Genomic DNA, 26369 nt, shown 5'->3' on the forward strand with positions numbered 1-26369 from the left:
GTCTGTGTAACAGTATTTCCAAAAGCCTTATTATTTTTTAATCACTAAATTAATTTTAAGTCTTGATATGTTTCCATTTATTTGGTTCACAAGTAAAAGCTTAATTTGATGCTCCTCAGAGTACATATTTCCAATGCTATTGCTTGTCCTCCACTTTGAGGGGAACAAATAAAATGAACACTTCCCCATGTTTTTCAGAGCAACAGAGAGACACTTAAAAGTTATGTGAAGCTTTCCTGTCTATATCCCCACAATACAGAAACAAATAAAACAGCAATTTTACAACCAAAGAAAATTAACGTGGGACAGTAGTTTAACACATTCATCTTATCAGTGCTGTTCACCAAAGACCTAACAGAAATAAAAATATCATCTAAATTTTCATACTTTTCAAAGAGATCATGTAATATGTAGTATTTTTTAGGTCTTCAGTCTCTCACTTCATTAGAGGTAAGTGCAATAATCACAATATGAAAGCAAAATAATTTTGAGGCAAAATCCCTAATAACCCACTAGAATTTTCATTGATTGACAGAAAAATGAATCACTCTGGCAGTTCTGTATGAGTTCCTTTAGCTGAATTGCATTGAATTGCATTTGAATGTTTCTATACAAATCCTTTTTCTGCTCCACTGTATAGAGGCAGGATAATGTATTCACAAACACAGTTTAGAGAACAGTCTCAAATACACACAGGACATGGTCTGCTGTGGCCAAGCAATGCCCTAGCTCTAAAGGCAATATAAAGTTAGTTGTCACTGTGCAGAGACAGAAATTTAAATTGCAGCTGGACTCACTTCAGATGCAGTTGTTAAACTGGCCAAGCATGTAGGAAATTCCTTGACCTTGTATTGCTGAATAGTAGACCTACTGGAAGCATGCTGTTTTAGGATTTTTTTTCAGTTTTTCAGTATTTTGAAGTCAAATTTATTTGTTAACCAATAGTCCTGTAGTCGCTCCCAGCAAGTTCCCTCCCCAGCAGATGGAATGGCCTGGTCCTGTCCCCCATTCCCATCACCCCCTCACTACCTCTCCCCCAGTCAAAATAAGAGTGGGGTTAGAGGCTTTTTTGTGTCATGGCAAGTTTCAGACAGATAAGAAATCAGACCAGGGAAAAATAAAGGGGTCAATGGGAGAAAATATGATATCCTGTAACTTCCTATGGATCTGCTGGAGCTTGAATCAGTCCTGTCCCAAGACAGATCCAGGAAAGTATAAAAAATTGTATCCCTAAACTATAATTAAAAAGGTGTAGCCCTGTTTTACTGGCAGCTTCCAAGGGTTACTAATGTGTGACCATAGGTAAAAGAACATAGAAATAGACATTATTCTTTGAAAATGAAGTTGGAAAAGTTAATTCTTTGACTAGAGAACACTTAATAGAAAGATCACTATCAACCTCTACATAGGCTTTTAACCATCTTCAGGACTTAGAATCTGCTCCTGTCAAGCTCAGATAAAAAACCACCTACGCCATTAAACAGAACAAGCTGCTTGATGCACCAAAGTACTCAAGAACACATTTTAGTGGACTACCTGAGGTACACTGAACTTAAAATAGGTTCTGTCGTGTTCCCTCCTGTCCCAGAGAAACTTTATTGACTGGCTTTCGGGTTTGAAAGGCAAAAATAGAAGACATTTTTATTTTAAAGTTTTCTTGTAGAATTCTTTTGTGTTTTATCACCATTCTCCCCACCACACACTCACATAAATGTGAGCAAAACCACAAACATATTCAATCATTCTAGGAAGAAATTTAGATGGGGAAAAAAAAAAAAATCTCAAAAAATCCCATCTTCCACACATATATACACAACTACCAAAGAAAAGGCCTCTAGGGGGATAGAAGGCAACACTGTTAACTGGTTTCTTCTCTGGAGCAAGAGACACTTCACTATTTTAAGGTTCAAAGGCCTCACTTTGGGGGATTCTACTTCCTACTTTGATTAGACATGGACAACTCCTTTCCACATGGATAATTTCTTGCCAACAGCACTGGGAATTGTATTTCTGTGACTGTTTCTACGTTGCCAACAACGGCATATGCTTTGCTAACATGCTAATCTATAAACCTATAATTTCCAGCACTAAAGTTCAATGGACTATAAAATCTGCCATGCAAATAAAGAATTATTTACCATATTATTGAATTTGCTCTACTGAATTTCAGGTGTTTATGAATATAATAAATACCAAAATAACGAAGTTTTTATGCCAGCCTTCACTTTTTTTTTTAAATTTTTTTACAATTTACCTGAAATGCTCTCTAATCTCACTTTATTTAATATGTATTTAGGAGCCAGTGATGTCCATCAGCTGAGAAATAAGAAAAAGATAGTATTATAACTTTTGAAAAAAAACATTTTTGATGTATGAATTCACTAATTCAGGGAAAGTTTCTGAATAATAGAAAAAAAAATCACTTTTTTCAAAAACTCATATAAGTTTCATTTCTGATTCTTTGCAACAGGTCGATGGAACTAGAATATTTATCTTAATTGGAAAAAAACCCAGAGAAATTTAGAATTCAAATTAATTTTATACTTGTTTTTACCTTGCAAATATGAAGTCCTACTTTCCTAGGAAATATGTTCCAGTGTACTAGTACAAAATAGCTATTAATTTGCTAGAAATGGGCATAATGGGATAGGACCAAGGATCTTACATCTGCCTAATACTCTTGTTAAAGCAAACAGATTAAGTTTTATTTGTGTTCATCTAATCCCTGTGCTATTTTTTTTATTTTTCATTAACTGAAACAGTCTCAAAAGAATGGGCATTTAAAATTCAGCGTTCTTATACCATCTAATTGATTACTCTTAGAACTGTGTTTTTACTCTTCTTTTTACTCTTAAAACAATGTTTTGCCATTATTACTGATTATCACTTGAAGAAAAAGCTCCTAACTCACACTCTTGCTTTATTCACTACTGTTAGAGTTTCATTTATGAGGCACAAACAAGAAAAGGACCTGCATGAATACATCCCCTTGCACTTAGCTGTTTTGATAACTAAATTTTTATTTTGTTTTCCAGACTTGCTGGGATTATTAACACATTCATTTAAATGCAGATGCAAGTTTTTGCAGGCTTGTGGCTAAAATTAGTAAATTATTAAATTATATTTAAACCTAGTTATCATAACACAATAAATAAATATTGTTTTCTGTAGCAGTATTATGAAGAGCAACATATTTATTCATATAGTCCATTAAGTCATAAATTAATTAATTCACTAAATTTTTATTTACAATTATTTTATGATCTTTAGCAGTTCTTCTGATTAATAGTTTGGCAAATGTCTTATGTTGTTTCTAAGTACTTCTAATTACAGCCATAACAACATAATTGTTGTGCATATTAAGAATGGTTACAGACAATATAAATGGGCCTGTGTATTACTTAACAGATATTCAGCATAGAAAAAGAGCCATTGGATCCTTAACTTTTTAAAAATTTATTTAATTTAACTTCTAAAGAAAACCTCCCTCTAACCCCAGCAAGAGCAGAGGAGCCTGCCCAACACTGGTGTCAGACACTACCCCCAGGTTCCTGCATCAGCAGGGAAGACACTGCTCCTTCCACCAAGAGAAAAATGCTTTTATTTCCTGCCAAAACTGATGCAGTTGAGACAAATCCCATCTAAAGTTGTACCTGAACTACACAAGACATCAAGACTGTATTCACATGTCAGCCATCAGTTATGAAAGAAAGCAACACATTCAATTATGCAAGCTGCCCCTACCTGAATGTTGCATCTGTGGGAATGAGGAATGAGCTTTTAAGACAAAAAAACTTAATCAAAGAGTAGTTTGAGTTACAAGATACCATAAAATTAACCCTGAAAGAAATTTTATAAGATGAGCATGCTAAAATAGCATTGTGGATAATACTTGCTTAAATTAAAAAGTACAGCACACTCAACTATTTAGAACTGAAATCAAACCAAGTACCTGTATTACATCATTATATATCTTTCTATGTACAGATAACTACTATACACATATTCAAGATCCATAAAAGTATATTGGAAAAATCATTTGATCTGAGAAAATTGGTATATAGACATATACTCAGTATCTCTCAGTAATTACATAAAAAACCTGCACATTCCACCTGAAAAAGAAAGTTAGTAAGACAGTGGTAAGAAAGCTAGAAAAATACTTGTCCATAAACTCACCTATGTAATATCTGGAAGTAAATCCTTTCACAGAAAAAATCTGAACTGATTGGTCATCGTTAAAATAAAAGCATTTCCCTCATTCACTTAGAATTACTGATGATGTACAAAAAAATATGTTAGGTGTTTGTTTTCATGAGCCCTCATTTTTCCTCCACCCATTTTCCCAAGAATGCAAGCCATGAGTAAATAAATGATGCCCTGTATTCCTTGCTGTGCAGATGATGTTGTGAGCTCTTTTCAGGCAGTTGCAGCAACTTGAAGCTTCCAGCAGAACCCCGGGCCCCCAGCAGCACAAGGCACTGAGCTTCCCCTCTCTCCTGCCGACTGCAGCACCACGTACTCACTCATAGCCCCTGTGCACCCTTTTGCAATGAGGCAGCTCATGAATACTAATAATCTCCTAAACACATAATAGCTCTGGACCAAAGGGAAGATATTTTTATCATGAGGAACATTACATTTCTAAAAATAAGCGTCTTGTATTAGTATTATATGATATGTAATCAATAAATACAAACTATTAATTAATTATCTACAAATTTCTCTGTTATTCTAAGAAAATATTTATATTTTATATTATATACGATATATTACATTTGCTGCAAGATAAATTACTGTAAATTTTAAAATAAATATTTATAAATATTCATTAGCATTTAATAAATTAATTGAAGCATGGTGCTTTACAAACCAAATGACAAACATATATTCTATATTGTAATTCTCTCTAGTTAGTTAAAAGAATTTTTAGACCATAAAAGTTGGTTCAATCAAATAATAATTTTGTACAGTCTGTACCTACTGGAACTACGCATTTATTTAACATGCACATTGATCATATATTAGATTGTCCTAGGGTGAAATATGTCCTATGAAATAGCTATTAAAATCACAAAAAAAAACCCCTTGCTTCTACTGTCAAGAGTCCTATTGGTGTATTAAGATATATGAAGATCAGTAATTTCTACGTTATATTTGTTGCTGAGAATTCTTATTTTGCATGGAAGTGCCACTCAGTGCCACAGCTGCTCTCCCTGGGATGACAAATCCCCAGCATCCTCAGTCCCACTCTGTTCAGTGTGCAAACTCTCACTGAGCTAAGGGCTGGGGAAGATTTTGTTACAGCAGCCTCCTCTGGGAGCTTAACTGGTTAAAATCCTACTTTGGAAGCTCAGGAAATTTCCACATTGAACACAGTATGTCAGAATCCGGGCTGTGACAATGCTTTTCTCAGGAGCACACTGACCACTGAACTGTGCCAGCTTCACAGCTCTGACAGGTTTCTACTTTTTAAACTTGGAAAACTAGCATTTCTCTATGAAACAAAAGAATAACAATTCAGAAAGCAAGCCTGAACATTATGAAAGATAAGCAGATTTTAACTGTTTTCCAAGCAAAAGATAAGCAGATTTTTTTATTATTTGCCATGAACATTTCAACTTAATTTATATTCTCTGAAACAAGCAGAACAATTGGCTCTGTATGTGGGAGCCCATGTGTCTGCCTGCACATACCCCAAGGCACCATCAGCCTGAAGCCAACTAATGACATGAATCATAAAACGAAACCAACACAAAAGCAGCCACTCCAGGGGCACTGCTCAGGGTTAACTATTGCTATTAAAGCTGATGTGGAAAGGCTCATGTGAATCAAAGGACAAACAGCTCAAACTTGACTGCATATAGCCATGCATATATTCAGTTACCAAACATAGAAAGGATGTAAATCTGTATTGAGAAAATAGATATTGGGGGTGTGTGTGTATGACAAACACAAAGATGTGTATGTCCACACTGAAGGAAGCTTTTTTCAGCATCAAGAAGGCTCAATTCACCAATTTTTCTTTCTTTGCATGACATTCAGGAGTAATGTTATTTTCCCTGTTGTATTTTTTTCCCTCTAAAGCACGAGGTACTGAAGTACCTGTGGTGTTGCTGCTCTTCATGTAAAAAATGCTACATTCATTGGTATGAAATAGATTGCTCACTGCTCCTTTTCAAAAGTAGATAACAGCAACAGGCAATAGCAAAAAAAAAGGAAATGCAGGAGGAGAATCTGAAAAGCTGAATGGGATAGAGCAAGGTCAGGAATAACAAAAAAAGTGCAGATAAAATTATAAAAATATAGTAAACTGAGATGAAGATAAAGGAAGTGATAAGTATTCTGAGGTCTGAGCCAGGGCTAAAACTATTTTGCTATGTTTCTTTAATCTAAAAATAACAAGTACTGCCTTTTCAAAATATTAGCATAATGTACTTAAACTAAAAGTTTATGGATTACATTTCATCTTTATCAACTGCAGTAATTAAATGAAAAACCAATTAAAATAATTTTTCCATTTTTCTGAAATTGTTAAGAAAGACTGCTGGTGATGTGACAGTTTCTTTGAAAGAGGAAACATAATTAGATAATTAAAAATGCAGAAGCAATGCTCCATAGTACATTTTTCATGTACAGATGTTCTGAAGGGATTAAAGGCTCCATCTCCCTCCCTCTCTGACAGATACATAAAGCAGTTTATAATGATGGATTTTCAAAAATCATTATCTTTAGATAATGAATAATTAGAACATTAATTACTCTGGCTTCACCTTGGTGTTGTATATAAATGACCTCAAAACCAGAAGTTTCCATCTGTAATACACGCTTTGGGGGTAAAGAGGATACATTATATTTTTTAAGCAGCTTATCTAAAGTGTTTTCATTTATGTTGCCTTCATGGTAATAATTTGGAGGCTACTGTCCTCTATTTCCCCTGAAAAAAGCAGAAGTTGTGACTCAGGTTACATCAGAGTGCCTGTCCTTGCCCCAGGACAGATCACCTGAGCAGCAATATTAACTGTTCACAGGTCATGCTCAATGTGTTTCTCTCTAATGAAACTAGGAAGTGCACAGTTATTGAAACTTTTTTGGGGTTCAGTTTTTAGCTGCAGTGACTTGGATAATCAGAAACAAAGTAAAATTGGCAATTTACTTCAAGTTTTGCAGTGGATGTTTGCACTGTGGAGATTTCAGACAAAAATTGCCTTTCCTGTTACCTATATCTATTCTGTTTGTCAAACATGAAAAATTTAGGTAGAAATTTTCCATGCCTTGTTTCTGCCCATGGTCAAATTTCTTCTTTAATCTATTCTAAGTTCCAGCTGATATACCATGGCAGATTGCCTGACCCTTTTGAAGGAAATTACAAGAAAAAAACCCAAAACCAACAACAAACCCCAAATTATCAATTCACTTCACTTTAAGAAGTGGCTAATGCCTGACTGAAAGATTCCAATGAGGTGATCCTTCTATTTGGCACAAATACAGTACCTGACAGTTCTGAGTACCTGTCAATTTGGTAAAACAACTTCTTTAAGCGATACCTCTCATGTTCAAAGATTTCAAAGAATTTAAAGATTTCAAAGATATCAGATACCAGGTTTAGACACCAGGAAACTTTCTTGTTACAAAGTGACATTGCACTCACTCACAGGCTCTATTGCTAAATAGATCATACTTTTCCTGAAGATTACTATTTTGTCTCCAGGTCAGAGGCAGAAAGTCAGTGCCTCTCAGGAACTGCACCTCTTGTATCTGCATCTGGGAGGCTGCAATTGTTGCCCATCAGGCATGACTCAAGACAAGGTCAACTAACTGAAGTACAAAAAGAGTATAATGGACAATAATCCCTGGAAGGAAAGAGTTCATAGTGATAGTGAAGTAGAAAGAGAATAAGAAAGTGAGGAATAAATTCTTTTTATCACTCTTTCCAAAAACAAAACAGTTCCTAAAAATTCCTGTGGAAATGGAACAAAAGAAGTCTTTTCAATGTCCTATCACAAGTACTTAGTATATTATCACTCCCTCAAAGGATGGCCAGTTTATCATTTGTAGCCACAAAACACTCACTATCATCTCTGCTTTTGCAGAGAAATCTTCTTCATGTGCCATCATCCCATTTTGCATGGTGAACTCAGCAACCATGCAGCCTCTTACTCTGCCATTGGGTTAAACAAACCAGAGCCTGAAGAATCATAGGTGAGTTTTGCTCCCAACTTCCCTCATGATGGGAATGTTGAATCCACAGCATCAAGACACAATAAAATCCCATGCAACAGGCAGTATATGACCACCAACAAAGACATGTCTGAAATGATTTGTCACTAATCAAATAAAAACTATGGGGCAAAGAGTGATTTCCCAGAGCAGTAATAAACTAGTCAAGTAAGAAGATAATTACAATTCCTGCCTCATTCTCTAAGCAAGTTTATAGAAGGCTTTATCCCTATGGCTTCACCTCAAAATCTTCATCAGGCTTTTTGCAATGTAAAAACCCTTTGTTTTTTTGTTGTTTTTTTTTTTTTGCAAAAAATGAACATTATTACCATCCCAAACTTTAAAAAAACCCCTCCTCATTTATCAGTTTTGATGACAGCTACAACACAATTGTCCACAGCTGTGAAGTGAACATTTCTTAGTCCTTGCTAACCCTGCTAGGGAATTTGCAGTAACTACAAATTTCATTTTGCAGTGTAATAAAACTGTATTATCTTACAAGGCCTGCACTGTTTGTTCTTATATCCATGTTTCTCTATTTTAATTGTTGCATTTTAAGCAAAGTAGCAGTCATACTATTGCTACTCAACACAGTTACATGACGACTGACAAGTTTTCCATCAGCTCAAGCTTTTGGTGTACATGAAAACTAGACAAGGAGTTTAAAGTTTTGTTAAAAATACCTCTCTGTGTTGACAAAGATCGTTCATTCCTCTAGGAGGAAAGTGAATCTAGGTATCAATCTATTAAGCACATACAGAAGTCTCCCCTCCCTGTTTTTAAATAAGGATATGAACTATTGTTCTTTTTAAATACAGATTTAAGATGTTAACATTATGCCAATGTGTTCCAGAGCATGTTATTAACAACCATTAAAAGTGTAATAATTCTTGCAAAAAACTATCATTATCTTGAGTGTAGACTTGTTAAAGAATTTAATTGGTTTTCACTTTCCTTGAAATTCACATTGTTTTTTGGCTTATAAATTTCCAATCCAGAAAAAAGACTGCTATTTGTACATTTTAATACAAAAGAAATATTGCATTGTAAATATACAAATTACTTTGATTAGTGTAGACTAGTTCTAATATCTTTCTTTCTTAGAAAGAAGGAATTCTGATTTACATAGAAGAAGATTGCACACTAATGAGAAATATATCCTAATCATCTTAAAAAATCTTGCACATTAAAATTGCAGGATCTACATTTTGTCATGAGAATGAAATACCCAGGTCAATAAATACTCTTAAGTCAAGTTAAATTTGCAGAGACAATTTAAAAAATAAATTGGGAACTTAGTATTTTGGCCATTAAAAATGGAAACTTCAGAAAAGAGAACAGCACTATGCCCCCAAAGCCATGTCAGTTCACATTAAGAAAAGACACGAGTAACTTTTCAGTGAGCACCATTGCACTGGAGCTTTGACAGCTGATTAAAACCAAATCATATTGAAGCATTGATTCTGGTGACCCATAGCCCAGCTGATAGACTGCAACTGCAGCCATCTATAAATTTGCAAGACCTTAGCTAAGCAGGCTTTGAAGCAGGTGTAATATGGAAGATAAACAAGAAATGAGAACTTGGTTCAAGATTCGTTAGAAATGTGACAACTGAAAAGGTTGATCTGATTCATAAGTGAATATATATGCAGCAGAATTCATCATTTCTGCTACTGCTGCAGGTGTGTAATCTGACTCAGTGGTGCTTTAGGCCTGAGAAATATGGAACAGACCTTCCACTGTGATGCTTTGAAATACAACACATGGCAGAATTTAAGCAGAAACCCAGGAAACACCCCTTTGAAAATGCCATTTCAGGGCCAGCTTTCAACATGATGCAGACTGATATTGCCACACCACTGTCTGTGCACCTGTGGAGATTTGTAGGATCTAGCTCTTGATACACTGCCAACACCTACTTCTAAGCAAGAGACCCAGCTGCCAGAGCAGTGTGATCATGGTTACCTGATGGCACAAGCTGGGAATGCATGAGGCATGCAGGGGTTTGGGTTTCTTTAAATTTGCTTGGCAGTGCCACAGCACATACAGCACACAAAATCATCTACTATGTCTTCTACTATGACACCCTGAAGGCTCTCAGAACCCAAGAATGAGGAACCACCTTGCTTCCAAGTACATGATGTCTCCTTTCCAGACGAGGATCTGGGTTGATAACACCTTGAATAATTAAAATAACGTTTATTTTTATACAGAATACCAATAATGAGAGCTATAAGCCCTAGGAATACCCAATTTTACCTAGTACACACAAACAGATCCCTCTTATGCTAGGCTCCAGGACTGCACATTCCACTGCAAATTTACATAGCTCCATCCTTTCTTTACATAATGTGAACTTGCCCTTACACTGGTTCATTAAGAAATATGGGATCAAACTTAGGCAGGGAACAAAATATTCGTTATACTCCACACATTTTCAGGCTCTTCTCCCAGGTTTAGATAATGAGTGTGGCATAGTGAATATCCTCCACAAAGCCAGTCTGATATTACTGGTGAATTTGTTCCTATTTTCCAGGAGATTTACTTTTATTGATGAATAAGCTTTAGTGTTCTGTTTTTGCTTCCACTAGTTCTGTTCGCAATATTTATATCAATAATTAAAAGATTTTACATTTCATTTTTTTCATGAGTAAAGTATCTTGACTACACCCTTAGTCACTGTAGCACAAATTCAATATAAAGATTTTAATTACTTTTGTAATTAACATGAAATGAATGGGTTTCTTTATTACAACACAGACCTCAATCTCATCAATGCCTGAAAAACCTTGGTGTGTTGTTTTCCTTCACTGTTATGACATGAAGTATAACTTTGCTCAGCTGGCTCTGTGGTGCAGTAGAGCTGCATTTTAGTGAATCAGTGTGCTGAGAAGGGGGGCTGCAGCCCTGGTCTAGAGAGGGTGGGGGAAGGAGTGAACAACTGTATTGCACCAGTCACATCACATGCATTTATGATGTAACAAGCAGCATTATTGGGAATCCTGAGAAGAGGTTAGAAGACCCTTCAGACTCTCTCTAGACCCTCACCACTATAAATTGTATCCAACTAGCTCTAAAGTACTACATGAGAGGATGGAAAACCAGTGGGAGAAAATCTATGTCCAATCCAGAGAGTGACCGCTGGCTAAATCATCTTGAGAGATCTGCAGCTCAAGGCTGCTGTTTGTCCTCAGTGAGATGGCAAACCTCCAGTCACTTTACCTGGCTCCAAACTAAAGACACTGAGCATTTTGTGCAAGAGAACAGCATAATAAGCAGCATGAAATGAAAATCTGAAAGAGAGTCACAGAACAGGTGAGGCTGGAGGATCCTTTTGGAGATTGCAAGATCCAACTCATACTGCAGGTGTGATAAGAGCAGGTTGCTCAGGGCCATATCTGCTTGGGGTTTGGATATCCCCAGATATTGGGACTTTGCAAAATCTCAGTACCACCTGTTCCAGTGTTTAATAAATTTTCACAGAAAAAAATGTTTTTCTCATGTTTTAATGTGATTTGCCTTATTTCAGTTTGTGCTCATCCTCTCACTGAGAAGAGCCTGGCCTTTTTTCTCCAGTCTCTCTCTGCAGGCATTTATGCACATTGATAAGACTTCCCTTGAGCCTTCTCTACTCCAGGGTAGACACTCAGCTCTCTTGGCCTCTGCTTGTATGACAGACACTCTAACCCCTTCACCATCTTGCTGTGCGTCCCCAGTGTGCAATGGCACATGGGGTTACTGCTCCCCAGGTGCAGGATTTTTCATTTCCTTTGTTGAACCTAATGAGGTTCCTAAATTTCTCCATTGTTGAGGTCCCTCTGAATAGTGTTACAATCCCCTACTATATCAACTATTGATATCAGTTTTCTGTTGTCTGCTAACCTGCTGAGGGTGCATTCTGCCCCATCATTCCAAACACAAATGAAGATGTTAAACAGTACTGCCTTAACATTGACCCCAAGCATTCAGCACAAATGCTTTGCCTCCAGCTGGGGTTTGTGTCACAGGTCACAATGCCCTGAGCCTGGCATTCAGCCAGTTTCCAATCTGCCTCACTATTTACCTGGGCTGTACCTCCTCAGCTTGTCTGTGAGGGTGTTTAAGAAGAGGGTGTTGAACTTCTTAGCAGAGACAAGATAGAGAACATCTGATATTCTTCTCTCATCCATCAAGCTAGCCAACTAATGAAACAAGGCCATCAGGCTGGTCAGTCTTGATTTGCCCTTTGTGATTTCATGCTGACTATCCACAATCACCCCCTTGTTCTACACATATGTTTGGAAATAGTTTCCAGGACTGTTTGTTCCATCACCTACCCAAAGGTTGAGCTAAGGCTGACAGGCCTATAGCTTACAAGATCCCTTTCCCATCTTGAAGATAGTAGCGATGATTTTCTTCCAGTCTTGAAGAACATCTCCTGAATGCCACATTCCAAAGATTACTGGCTGGCTTTGCAATGCCATCAGTCAACAACAGCTCATTTAGTATTCATGGGTACACCTCATCAAATGCAATAACTTTTACATGTCCAGTTTATTTAAATGTTCCTTGATCAGGTAATTCTCTGCTGAGTCCTTGCTCCAGACTTTCCCTTTGGTCATCAGTGCACTACAGAAACCTCCTGGATTTCTTGTGCCCTACTGCATTGCTCAACCAGCAGATACCAGGATGGTTTAGGTTCTCCATGAAAACCAGAACCTACAACTGGAAGAAGGCTTCATCTAATTCTTCCTGATCAAGAAGTCCATAGCAGACACCCACAATATCATGACATTGGTTGGGCCTCTAACCCTGAGCTATAAACTCTCAGCTGGTTCATCACCCATCTCTAGGCAGAGCTCCCTGCATATTCTGCTCTCTCACAGAAAGGGCTTGCTATCCTTCCTTGCTATCCTGCCCTGTGCTTCCATGGATTGCAGCACTCCAGTAATAGGAACTATCCCAGCACTTCTCTGTAATCATGATGAGACCACAGTCCTGCAGCTGCACAACAAACCCCCAATTCCTCTGGCTTGTTCCCCATGCTTTAGAGCACAGGTCATCTGGAGAGCCACACGCTTGTGCTCATTCCCCAGAAAAGGTATGAGAGCTTTCCCTAAATGCTCTTCTCTCAATCACATCCTTATTCACGTGCACAAACTCTGGGTGGCTCCTCCCTGCCCTGTTTTGTTGTTTATGAGGTCCTGGTTGTCTCCATCTCTCTGCACCCATTGCCTATCAACCCATCAACCACTTCCTCACTTGATCCCAAATCATCATTTCTCTACTCCTTCATTCCTGTTTTAGAGCTCAGGTGTACTGGAGTTAAGCTTCAGTGTACTGAAAGAACAACAGCTGCACAAAATTTGTATATTCTGCTCTGCAAATCAGGGAAGAAAAGGTTTGTCAGGTAGAGTCTGACAGTACAAACTTCAATGACATACGGAGAACAAAATTCCCAAAAACCATATATAAGCTTGTGATACAAGCCATTCAGTGGCATGGCATAACATGTGAAATGAATTAGAACTGGTTTAAATCCACTATTACAACTCATTACATTATCCTCTTTCCTTGATAAGCTCATATAAAATATTTTAATTACACTTAAGCATTCAATTTAAAAAAGCGTGTAAAAACAGATTAAAATTTGGCACAGACATAATGATATTATATCACACATTGATCAAGATAAAAACCATAACTCTTAATAAGATGTGGTTTTCAAATTTAAAATGAGAGATAACAGTAATATTCCTAATGCAGGGGCAATTTGTTTGAAATTCAGATACAGTGAGACAAATTCACCTTAAAAAAAATTATTTAGTCTTTCATAAATTTAGCAGATTTTATTAAATCAGATTTAAGTGAAACACCTTATGGTAGCTTGTTCCTCCAAAACAGAAGCCTCCACGTCACCTTTACCATGCAGGATAGCTCCCTACTTAACAGCACCAAGAAGTCCAGGTATCTTTGCATAAACAGGCTACAAATGAAAAGTGGTCCAATGACAGAAGCTGGCATAGTTTTTTATTTAGTCAGCAAATATCCTTCTTTGTCTGATCATGTCCATATGGTGCTGATTAATCATCATGGGTTCCTACTTATCAATCATTTGCATTAAACCACAAAAATAGTTCCTTCTGCTTCTTTTAGGATGTGAGAAATGTTTCAGAGCTATACACAGTGACGTCTCCAACGCATGCAGGCACAAAGTACTGCGTGACTGTAGCATGAATGCATAAAGACCATGATCAATAAAAGCAAGTCTCCATAAAGAAGGACTGATAATTTGGCTTCACTCATTAAATACACACCAACTCCAAATTCACAAATCTGATTCTGATTCAAATCAGAAGTCCCAGAACTTTTTGTTTACACACTAAAAATTCCTGGTACTTTTTTCTGCACTTCCAACCGGAGAGCACAGCAGCCAGCCAGACTACCCAGAACAGTAACAAGAAAGATGCTTTGAATAATTTCATATACAGAGTAGCTTATCCATGTAAAGCCATTTGTTATAACACATACCTGAAAATGCTAAACAAATTAGAGAGCAAGAAGCTATTTTATATACTTGTATTTAGAACTTGCATCAATCACTTTAGGTTAATAATCTGAGCCCCAGACTACTCTTCAAAATAAGGATACTTGTTGAATGACTCAATTTAGTGAAATGGCTAGAACTGAGCTACCTCCTCTTTGAGTTTCTATATGCTTACTAGGTTCATATTTAGAACATATATGGAGAACAAAACTGGGTGCATAGAAAAGGCAGTTCAACAAACTTTGTCCTTAAATGTAACATTATGCTCACACAGTTGCCATGGCCACTGGCCTGACACACTTCCAAATGAAGATGATGCTGGATAGGTGGTTTCAGAATGACAAAAACAGCTAGACAAAAAATGCTACCCTTTCTGCTCAACCATCCTATCCTTATCCCATCCTGTTAGATACATGTTAACGTTGGGTTCTTTGGAGGCAAAAATAAAATTTAAATTTCAAATTCCTAATCAAACTTGAACTTAAAACTTCTAATTCCTTGACCTTAAAGAAACTTTAGCAATTGAGAGAAAGAATCCTTTTAATCTTAAATGTCAAAAATTAAAGCAACCAGTCTAAACAAGTCATCTAGGGTTTTTTCAACAATTAATGCTAGAAAAGGATGATTCCCCTGCCTTTGACACCTGTCTGAAGATGAGGTGAACCATCCAAGATAATAAGTGTTTTTTCCCTTTTAATGGTGGCTTAGGTAAGCTAAAAAAATAATTTAATAAAGGCCTATTTTTAGGTGAATTCACTGAAGATACATAGCTTTTAAGGCTGGAGTTACACAGCATGAATCTCAAGATGAAAAAAATTGTTCCTAAAACAATCAACCCTTTCCCCAATCTTTCAATTTCTTCCTCGTATTTCTACTGAAGGAACTGCATTGTATGTTACTGCTACACATCTTGTTCACTATGGAAGTACTACCTGAATTTAGAGAAGATTAAAACTAGCCATAAAGTGTCTGATTTCTGAGGTATGGATCCTGTGGATAGTATCAGAAAGGAAGGCATCTAAATTCCATTTACATCTCACTTTTCTGGTCTAGAGTGAAGCTGAACTGGAACTCCCACTGCAGACACTTGGCTTTGTATATTAGGTCATCCAATTCTGTACCCAAAGTGCTCTGCTACTCCTAAGAATGGAAGAGGTTGAGGATTTGACCCCAGGTTTCACCCTTGCCAGGCTCACACAAGGCTACTGGTTCTCCCAGTCCTGATATTAACAATCAGATATCCTGGAATTTTCAAGGAAAATTTCTGATAAAATCTGTCACACATATCTGTGGGAAAAAAATTCTATTTTTGTTGAACCTGACAAGGACACTGTGAGAGGCCCTAGTTGAGAAAAATTCTGTCTGTGAAATAAGGTATTTTGGTATGAAAAGAGCCCCTTGTAAGAGTCAAATACTGAAAAGCTAGGACATGATGAAATGCAGCATTGAAGGACATGAATTGAAATTGCTTTAAATACATTCAGTCACACTGCAGTCTTCTGCTGGATTGTGGCTTACTGCAGTTGTCAGGTTACATCTCCACCAATGTGAAATATGACTTTAAACACCCTTGTGAACATTCCTTGAGAAGAAAATGAGGTGTATCTAGCGCAAACACAGAGGCCAGTTGCTGAGTTTTCCTAACATCCCTTCCTTCTGCATAAACATACCAAACTCCTGCAGCTGATCTCAGACACTGAGTCTGTCTAGAAGTGTTTTGAGTGGTAAATGATACCTTCCAGACTTATATTAGGCAGATTTCCTGGTAGGGATAATTTTTTTTTTTACAGTTTATAATTCTTCTTGTGTTTTAGAAAACCTAAAGTCGAATTTTTGACAGTTCAGGAATTGGCAAATGTAATCAAAGACTACCAAGCTAATCCTAGAGCAGTTGTAGTTGCTGAGAGTTTTGTCATCAAGTTAAATGAAAACAAAAACCAATGTGTGTATCTAAAAAAGCCCTAACCCCAGAATAGATTAGTATTAAGGATGAAAGATGTATTTGATTATTGATAATGGAACTGAATTAAACTACTTTTGAACAAGAAATATCAAAATTACTACATGAATACTAGTTTCAAATCTAGTAATTTCTCATATACATGAAAACAGCAAAATAAAGGCATGTAGGTAGGGAAAAATACTTTGAGGAAGAAAAACCAAACTTTAATGAAAAAACTGCCTAACTAAAAACATCTAGTAATATTTCTGCTGTAATACCTTACTGATTACACTGATTTTTAACCAACAATGAGAGGACAGCCTGTGTTCAGGTTCAAGTGGGATGAATACATTAATCTATCATCTTCTCATGGGAAGTTTGCTTTCTGTTTAGGATGCACAACTGCAAAAATATTGTCATCTTAGGCCAGTCGTGGAAGACAGTTTATATGTGCATAAGAAAACGGTTTATATGTGCATAACACTTTTCACAAATTCTTATGTTGTGGTTATCCAGTTTCGAGGATTTCTGGTTGTGTTCTGGCACTCAGTGAAAGAGGGAATGTGATGCAATTGAAGCTGCATGGAGAACTCACCTGATCCTGCCCCGAGGGCGCTCAGATTGCTCTGACATAAAACTTGTGCTGCTGAGGCGAGAGGCACTGCTGGTTCGGGAAATGGCTGACACATCACTGACATCACTATCTGATGATTTGGCAGAGACGTTATCACAACTTCTGTACTGATCTGTTTGTATGTTATACTAGAGATCAAGAAAAGAAAGGGTGAGGAGTCTCATCAAAACAGAACACATTCATCGAGACAACACAGGACCTAAGAATGGCAATTCTCTTTAACTGCTTTTAGATATAACAAAATTGTATGAAATTCAAAGATATGCCTACATTAAATAATGCTTTTACATCTAGTGCAGAAATGAAACATGTTATTTATGGACTAAAGAAGATACTTGGAATAAAATAACACACTGGCAATTAAATAGGCTGTTGGTTCTTCAGCACACTAGAACTTACAATAAAGAAATATTATATGAAATATTTATGCAGCAGACAGACATCTCAAGTACATGCATACCATCCATTTGGATATAGACTCTATTTTAAGTTTTTAAAATATTAAAAATATATGCTGTGAAATACCTACACATAGCACTGCATATGAGCCTGAATGAAACGTAAGGCTACATGAAGGTATTAGGGACTGATATCATTCCTAAACTCTATAAAAAAAGAAAAAAATTACATTTTCTATCTCAAAATTTCTCTTTGTATTGTGATACTAGAGGACTAGTTAGGCAGAAGGCTAACTCAGTAAATAGAGAATTTTTCCAGGTAATTCCTTGATCTAGTTGCTTTTACATCTGCACACGCCTAAGAACTAGCAGAGGACCCGGCAGGAGGAATATGTGGACAAACACAGAAGTTACTTCACTTTTCAAATCAACTGTGACACCACACTACCTAATGCTCTTATTGCTCATATCATCAGCCAGACAGGTACAAAAGGAAGCTTCAATCCTAGCAATGACTTACTTTACTTACCTAAATCTTCACTCACAGAGATATGAGGACCAAATAGTTTTCAGGCTGACAAAACTAAAACTCATTGTCATTAGAGGAAGGTACTCTTGGCTGGAAAGGAACTAAACCAGTGGCATACTTCCCAGGGTATATTATGGGAAAACTATTAACACATAGGAGCACTAGGCAGTTTTTGACATGACACTCTAGAGAGTTCATTTTCCAGATCTGTGCTCTGCAAAATTACAAGTGATAAAAGTTTATTTATGAATCATACACAAATCTCTGGCTGTCTGTGAACATACAAACTCCAACTAGGCACTGGGCTGCTGGTTGAGTCACTCAGCAAATGCCATGACAATTTCAAAAACCTGGCAAACACAAGCTTGGGTTTGTGCAGATGAGTGTATCAGGTCTCCTTTCCTTAAGCCAGGTTTATCTTCTCTTGCTCCAGTGCCTGTCAGCAGCTATGCTTGTGCACACTTGGAAACCTCTTGGTAAAACATTGAACATAAAATGAGGAAGCCAACAGGAGTAGAGAAGGGGAAGGAATAAAGCAATTCTAAGCAGCAATTGTAAATATAGAAATCTACAGGACAAATGGAGGTTATACAAATTTACTGTCTCTCTGTGTCTCTCAGGTGTGCATTAGAACACTGCACTAGAACAGAGCAGAAACTCTAAGCAATACCCTGTGAGGGCCTTGCAGTGCCTAATTAAAAACATCTGCAGGAGACAAGGCTGTCACTTTAAGAAAATGGGTAACAGAAAGGACTCAAGTACCACGATGCTCAAAAATAAATTCAACTACAGCAGGAATTTACTGGGAGGTTCTCTTTACAAGTGAATTGTGACTTTACTGAATATAAATGCCCAATGGGGTGAGACTATGCTGATATGTTTATTCAGATCACCTTTTGTTAATAGCTTGTAGATTCTAATAAACAATTTTGCTAATTGCTATCCTTCAGACTGCAAGATAAAATGGTAACTCCAAACTGGAAACACAAAGCATAATAATTCTTATCAGACCTATTTTATAAGAAGATATCATGTTTTCCTTCTAAACTCTAAAAAAATATTCAAAGAATACAAGTTTGAAAACTTTTTACTTAGGCTAAATATTCAGAGGCTAGAAAACTGAATGGTTAATTCTCTCCAGCATAAGTTAAATTGCCTCAGTCCTGAATCAGACTTGATGTTTTATGCAAAATTCCTAAAGAATTCCTAATGAATCCCTCAAGCTCTAAATGAGACATGTAAAAATATGAAAACTATCTGGACACATGGAATGATCTGACTTTCCATTAATCCAAACAGATTTGCAATCTGCAAAATCATCCCATTAAATAATAAAATTTCTATTGATTTCAATGAACTAGGGATTTCACGCATCCCATATATTGAGATTATATCTACAAATTAATCTTTTGAAGTAGAGATTTCAAAAATTCTTTGTTTAAAATATAACCAATCTCTCTCAAATGCATGGGGTTTCTTAAGTACAGCATCAGACTGTTTCAGAACCACCTCCATGCTTAATTTGTATTTGCTGAAGACAATCTGACTTCTTCCCTCTGCCATTATAATGTCCAATTACTTCTCTTCCTCATCAAAAAGTCCATATTCTCTTTGTGGCCTTTGGTTTGAGAGTGTACACAGTGAACCTGCAGTGGTAGAAGGCTTAGGTGGTCCCTGAGCAACCATGACAGGCTGCTGGAGAAGGCAGACTCCCCCACCAGAGAACCACCAAGGCCAGATGCAGTGACTTCTGGAAGCTTTCCTGCTGGAAGCCTTCCTTCTAAATATTGAGGGAGGTTTTGGCTGCTGGCCTTGGTTCCAAGCCACACCTGAATCAGGCTGTTAGCACTCAATTTATGATTCAACAGGTGGACTGGGTATGTCATGAAAAAGACCCCCTGTTTCACTTGTACTGAATTTGTTCCACCTTTCATGGGGTATCCAGGTGGGCTGGGAAGGATGGGGAGAGGGGAGAGAGGGAAAGCATCAAGCATGGTTGTGCAGCTTACTGGTTAGAATACTGTGAGAGAAGTTAGAAGTCCCAGTTTGTGTATCAGTGGCTTTTTAGAAGTTCAGCCTCATCAATTGACTGTTCAGTATCAATATGAAACCATCTACTGGTGCAGGAATCTTCAGCCCAGGTATCATCCTGTAAGTGGCAGCTATATAGATACCCTCACTCTGTTTTGCTCCTTATAATCCAGCAGTCTGAAAAATGGAATTGTTTTGTAGATATCAGACTGGCTTAAAAGACAGTTTTTCATATGTTGGTAAACAAAATTTTACAGTGAGATAAGACATAAATAAAAGACTGAATGCATGTCTTCTACTTGCCTTGTATTGCAATCACACTGCAAAAAACATCCTAAATGAGATTTTCATGGCATGGCTGAGCTTTTCCTATCCCTTTACACTGTATGCCACTGCTGTGATTCCCAAGAAACTGAAAACCTTTCCCTTCACAGAAATAGAGATTAGCACAAAAAGTAATGATGCTGAAAATTAATGCTGAGTGCTACAGAGTTTGCATTTTCCTACCACTACTTCTGGATTTAGCTTTTCCTTCTTATACCTGCTGCTTCTAATTAATTCACTGACTTCTACAGGAGGCATACAAGTTGTCCTAATGATTTCCTACCTGCCTCTGATACAATCTGATAATCAGTCATCTCAGCTAACAGATGAACAAAATTAAGGCAATTTTGAAGTTAACCTTTTTCCCTTCAAATACAGAGAGAAATAAATCGTATTATTCCATACAGCAGTGCTCATTAAAATGAGAATATTTTACTACTGCAATACACCTGAATGTACAATTCAGAAGAAAAATAACATGGGCTAAGATCCTCTTATATGGTACCTGCAATGAAGTAATGTCTGCAGGTTTCCAACTGGGCTCAAAAATAATATGATAAAGTTCTATGGTAAGGCAAAAAACTGCTGCTCTTTGAAACCGCACATATATTTGCAATAAGTTTCCCTGAGATATTATATTTAAACATTGCATAATTTTGAATCTTCAAAATGAAGTATATTTTCAGTGCAACCACTTTTCTTTCAGCTCTATATCTTAAAGTTTATGTAACATTTCTTTTCCAAGGTGCACTATTCATCACATTAGGAGAGTCACTGAAGTTTGCAGCAACTTCAATAGCAATTACTAAAGAGTAGGTCTGGTTTTTTAAAAATTAATAACAACTAGTTTCAAATGCCAAAATTATCTGTGCTTTCCTTGCCTGCATTACAAAAACAGACATCTATAAACAGCTGGAATGCAGTTCTTCCATTCACTTTATCACCTGTGGAGCTGTTGCTTCTTGCTCACCAGCAAAATGAGAAAAAAGGGCTATGATGAACTGCAGATGTGTTAACATCAATGGGAAGAGCATAGCCACAGACAAAAAGAGTGTACTTCACAAATTATTTTACAGCTCCTTCATGACTAACAATGTTAGCAATTTTACTCATTATAAGGCACATCTTAGAAGTCATTTAACAGTTCATTATAATTGGATTATCTTTCATATTAGAAAGTATTTCTAATATGAAAGTATTTCTATTCCTTGATTTAACTCCCAAAACCATGAAGAATACAAGAGTTCAGAGTGTACTGTCCTTTGACTGCAAAAAAAGCCCCAGGTGATTAACCTTGACAAATATATACTTCATTATGTGCTCAAAATGAGGAAATGAAATGAGAAAATAAAATGGGTTTAAAATGAGGTCATTATCATGAGGAAAGGGAAATACAGACCAGATGCACAGATTCATTCAGGGACTACAGAAGTCTTGAGATCACATCTATCTTTTGAGGCACTCTAATGAGGAATTTTGTCAGAAAACACTGAATCCTGCACAAAGCACCTTGAGTTTTATGATTGCTCACATGGGGTTCCTCTGAAAGCTGCTGGCATTCACAGCCCAGCAGTTGGCACCTCAGGCTGTTCAGGGCTCACCACTGACTCCCACCAGCTTCTGTCTTAGGAGCAGCTCACACCATGGTCCAGGGGCCACTAAGCACCAGTGATTCTAAAAACCCTTCCTACAATTGTATCCGACTCCTATGAACACGGCTCAGCTTCCAAACAGGGAACAGTAAAAATGAGCGAGTCAAACCATGAGGAAACTGCAGTGAAGCCCGCAGGTCAAATGAATGGAACTCACTAAATTTTGTAAAATCCAGCCAGCACTGGAGTGATTGCCATCTTAATACAACATATATTAAAAGTTTTTTTCTTCAAGGTGGGGGAAGGGGACCAAAAGAAGATGTCACATCTATGTCCAAAAGTATTTTCTATATACAGCCCTAGATGCCTTACCCAGCATAGCTTAACATAACCAGCCTCCTATCAGGTCAAGTATCCTACCCAGCCCCTGCTTTAGACATTAACTAACACATAAGAGTTAAGACAGAAACTATTGAGCTAAATCCACAGTGCCACTGAACAAATGCCATGATTACACTTTTATGCTAAATGCTTTTCAATCACATACAGTCTTAAGTCAGTACTGCATCTAAATATAGAGTGACATGCTTTTTAAGTACAAACTACAGTGCTCTAATCAGTAACTCTCTTGAATAAACAGAACTTCAAAAAAAATGTTAAGCCAGAGCAGCTGCAGCTTTGTGTTTGTATTCTACGTGTGGCATCTGGAATAAAAAAACATACTGTATTTTGAATTAAAATTGCATTACACTGTAATTCACCTGACCTCTGTGCAAATCCAGAATTATGCCAGCAAATGTTTTGATTCTCTCAAGCACTGAAACAGCACAAATATGTGCACACTAGCTACTACACCTCACCAATATAAAAGAAAGAAGGCAGACATGTTTAAAGCTCTTATTCAAACTCTTTTGACATCCTCAGAGGTCCGGTGGCATTTAAATTCCCTTTTTTTATAATTTTTTTAGCTTATTAGAAGTTAATTGTTTCACATAAATGATGGAGTCTTTCCACTGCACTGGGAGGAAATAAGGATGTGAGTTTTGTGAAAGCCTCAAAACAGAGTGGAACAGCCATGAAGACGTATACAAATGTTGCAGGGCAGACAGTTGCCTATTCTAAATCCACTAATGGATGCTCAAAATGGAAACCTGCATAGTACACTTTTGGAAAATTATTGCTTGTTTACTGTAACTAGAAAATTAAGAAACTGAGTGGGAAAAATTCTAAAACTGTAATGCATCAGAAATTGACTGGAAATTGCAAAGGACCAGTTACAATATCTCTGTTTAAAAAAGGCTTGTTTCAATATAAGAGAAAACTTATTTAACTTTCATGAATTATTTTGTATATGCATAATTAAGCATTGCAAATATGATCCAGTCCCATACTGAAGGAAAAATTTTGAATAGTTTAGAGAATTTTGTATGCAATAAAACAAACATATTTGCAAATGCAAAAATATTGGAAGAATCAAACCCATGTGAGTTGATTGCTCTGAAATGCAAAATAGACTATTTTCTTAATGTTCAGTACAGTATAATTTCTCTAAAAATGTATTTATTTTCTGGACCAGTGGGAAAACACTGCTATTTAGGAAAGAAAGAAGCATTTTGGTTAAAGAGGGAAAAACTCTACTTGCAATTGCTTTTTCTTTAATAGTCAGCTAATATTTCTTTTTCGCTATTCCAGAATGCCTATTATACCACTTAATATTTTTTATTTCTTTAAATAAAGTTAGTCTTGTTTCTGCAGCTTTTGAAGACTTTTCACAAATTTTGGCAGCAGAAATTTGGTACAGTCTTCAGTTCTGAGAAGTCTCAGTCATCAGCTTTACCGCAACAGCTGATATAACATACTACATTTTCAAATGCCCAAGTCTTCATCTGTCTTGGTTATTTTCTTGACTCTTTCACCATTTTCTCAGGATAGAGAAAGACAGTAGCATAAGGTTTGCTTTGGTAGCATTTTTAAAGTGATGACTATAACCACAGTGAAATGAATCAAAATTCTGAATAGAATAATTCAGTGTTCTTTTGATTCAGTACTCATCATGATTTCTATTTTGATTTCCACATGCATTTAAAACCAAAAGAAGATCCTAAAAACCTCAAGGTTCTAAGAATAAGAGAAATTTGCAACATTGCATGTTGATGTTTTCTAACAAGTTTTTAACCATACATTGGATCTACACTGATCAAATAAGAAAAACATATTGGAGGGCCAAAATGATGCTTGTCATAAATATTGGAGAGTTAAGATCAAATAATATGTTTCAGAAAGATAAATACAAAAATATCCATCAATTTTTAACATATAATCTAACTGAGACACCTGGCCTTTGACTCTGAACAAAGGTCTCTGGTCATCCTGGCAAAAGTCCTCAGACTGCATATTACCTCTCTCTAATGAAAATTTTATCAACCCTATTTTGACTATTTTCTCCTACCTTGCTAAATGGTTGGGAAGTACCACAGAGATGCACTGCATCTCACCCTCTTGCCCTGAGTGGACCTCTTTTGAAGGTAGCAGCAAACCCAGTAACAATTGAGTTGATTTAATTAAACAAATTCCTGCTTCTGATAGAGGATCTCATTGGAAATTTCTACCCCAGCTGTTGAGGTTTTTAATAGCACTGATATCCCACAATTTTGCCATTGAGAACTTAAAGCCTTGTTTCTCTTCCTTTTGAGAACTGCTCATTTAAGTTCTTATTAAAGTTGTCCACATATTTAACTACAACAAGATCTTAAATCAATCTTTCAAATCTGTTAGGTATTAAAATTTAGCTGCCAGATTTCCTATTTAACCATTCCTAAGTAAACTTGTGATGAGTACCTCACTTATGCATTATTGTAACCTGTATCTCCAGGAGCATCCAGCTCCTCAGAGCTTGAATTGTAAGCAGCAGCGCAGATGTGTGAGACATGTTCAGCAGTTTGCTTAGAACCCTACACAGTTTAAATTACAAAGTTATGGCCTATCATTTTAGCCTTATCAAGATAACAAAATCCCTCTATAAAACTTTGTTAACGTAATTTCAACGTATTCCACTATCACAGAAATTCTTTACACTTTTAGTAGAAAAGGAAATCAAAGTAATCAGTAGGCACTTCAAGAAAGGAAATAATTTATCTCTGACATTATTAGGATGCAAAAAAATTATACAAATATAAGAACATCTGCATGAGATTGGACCTAGTTCTGTCTAGATCTCTCCACATCAGACAGCAACAAGGGCCAACCTATTCTTTCATGGCCTACTTTTCCAAACTCCAGGGACTGGAAATCTAATGACTTCCTGAGATAGATGTGATAAGTCTCTTTTTAACAACCATTGAAAGATCTTTCTTTCCTGAACTTTTTCTTTCCAAAAAGCTTTCCTGGAGTTTTTAAGCATATTGGTTTTTCTGGATTCATTTTAGTTCATGTCAAAGACTAACTCTATGGGGGCAAAAATGATGCTAAAAAGCTATTACTTGAAGACATTTCTGTCAGGATTTAAAATACAGTGTTCTTGAAGGTTATAAAATATTTTAAATAAACAAGTTTATGCCTTCAATTTTCAAGCCAAAGTATCATTCCAAGACTACTGACTTTACCTTGGTATATTGCTCACGCTCATGTTCTTGGCTAGAACCAGACCCTGATGTCTGATTATAACGGTGCACTTTCATTTTCATCTGTCTCGTTCGCTCCTCCACTACTAAGCTTGCTGCAAAAACACACAATGAAAATCAATTAAAAATAGAGAAAAAGTTTTGGAAAAAGCAAATGATTTAGCAACAATTTTAGCTCATTTCTATTTCAACAAAACAAAGAAATGTACAAACATGTAGAACAAGCAGGGTGTAAGCACAGAACAGAGGAACACTAATGTCAAGAAATCAACCATTTTCACTGTGAGAGTCTTTACCTGAAAATGGGCAGACATCCCAATTTCTACATATAATCAAGCTGGTGCAACAGATATGAAAAGAGTGAAAAAATTTATGTGGCAGGCTGAATTATACACCTGTTAAATATTCTGGATGCAGGGGACGTAAATCCATGATCATCTAAACATGGTTGTTTAAAATGTAGAAAATATTACAGTAGCATTCTAAGAATTAATGCATGAAACAGGTAATAAAATTTATTTTTTAAGTAATTAACTCCTCCTACTATCTTGAA

The 26369-nt window shown here is 36.5% G+C and overlaps 1 protein-coding gene across 28 annotated transcripts in view; it reads right to left on the reverse strand.

Annotated features, from left to right (window-relative positions):
* RIMS1 (regulating synaptic membrane exocytosis 1) overlaps positions 1-26369 on the reverse strand; it is a 307924-nt gene that overhangs the window by 40779 nt on the left and 240776 nt on the right. For 18 of the 28 annotated variants that reach the window (XM_066547441.1, XM_066547414.1, XM_066547417.1 and 15 more), the window contains 2 exons: positions 25799-25911; positions 17284-17450 (listed from right to left, as the gene is read on the reverse strand). The exons of the other annotated variants lie outside the window; for them this stretch is intronic. In XM_066547441.1, the coding sequence (XP_066403538.1) occupies positions 17284-17450; positions 25799-25911 (280 nt within the window). The remainder of the gene's footprint in view (positions 1-17283; positions 17451-25798; positions 25912-26369) is intronic. 28 annotated transcript variants of the gene reach the window in all.

Source organism: Molothrus aeneus, chromosome 3, assembly GCF_037042795.1.
Source record: "Molothrus aeneus isolate 106 chromosome 3, BPBGC_Maene_1.0, whole genome shotgun sequence".
Classification (NCBI taxonomy): Eukaryota; Metazoa; Chordata; class Aves; order Passeriformes; family Icteridae; genus Molothrus; species Molothrus aeneus.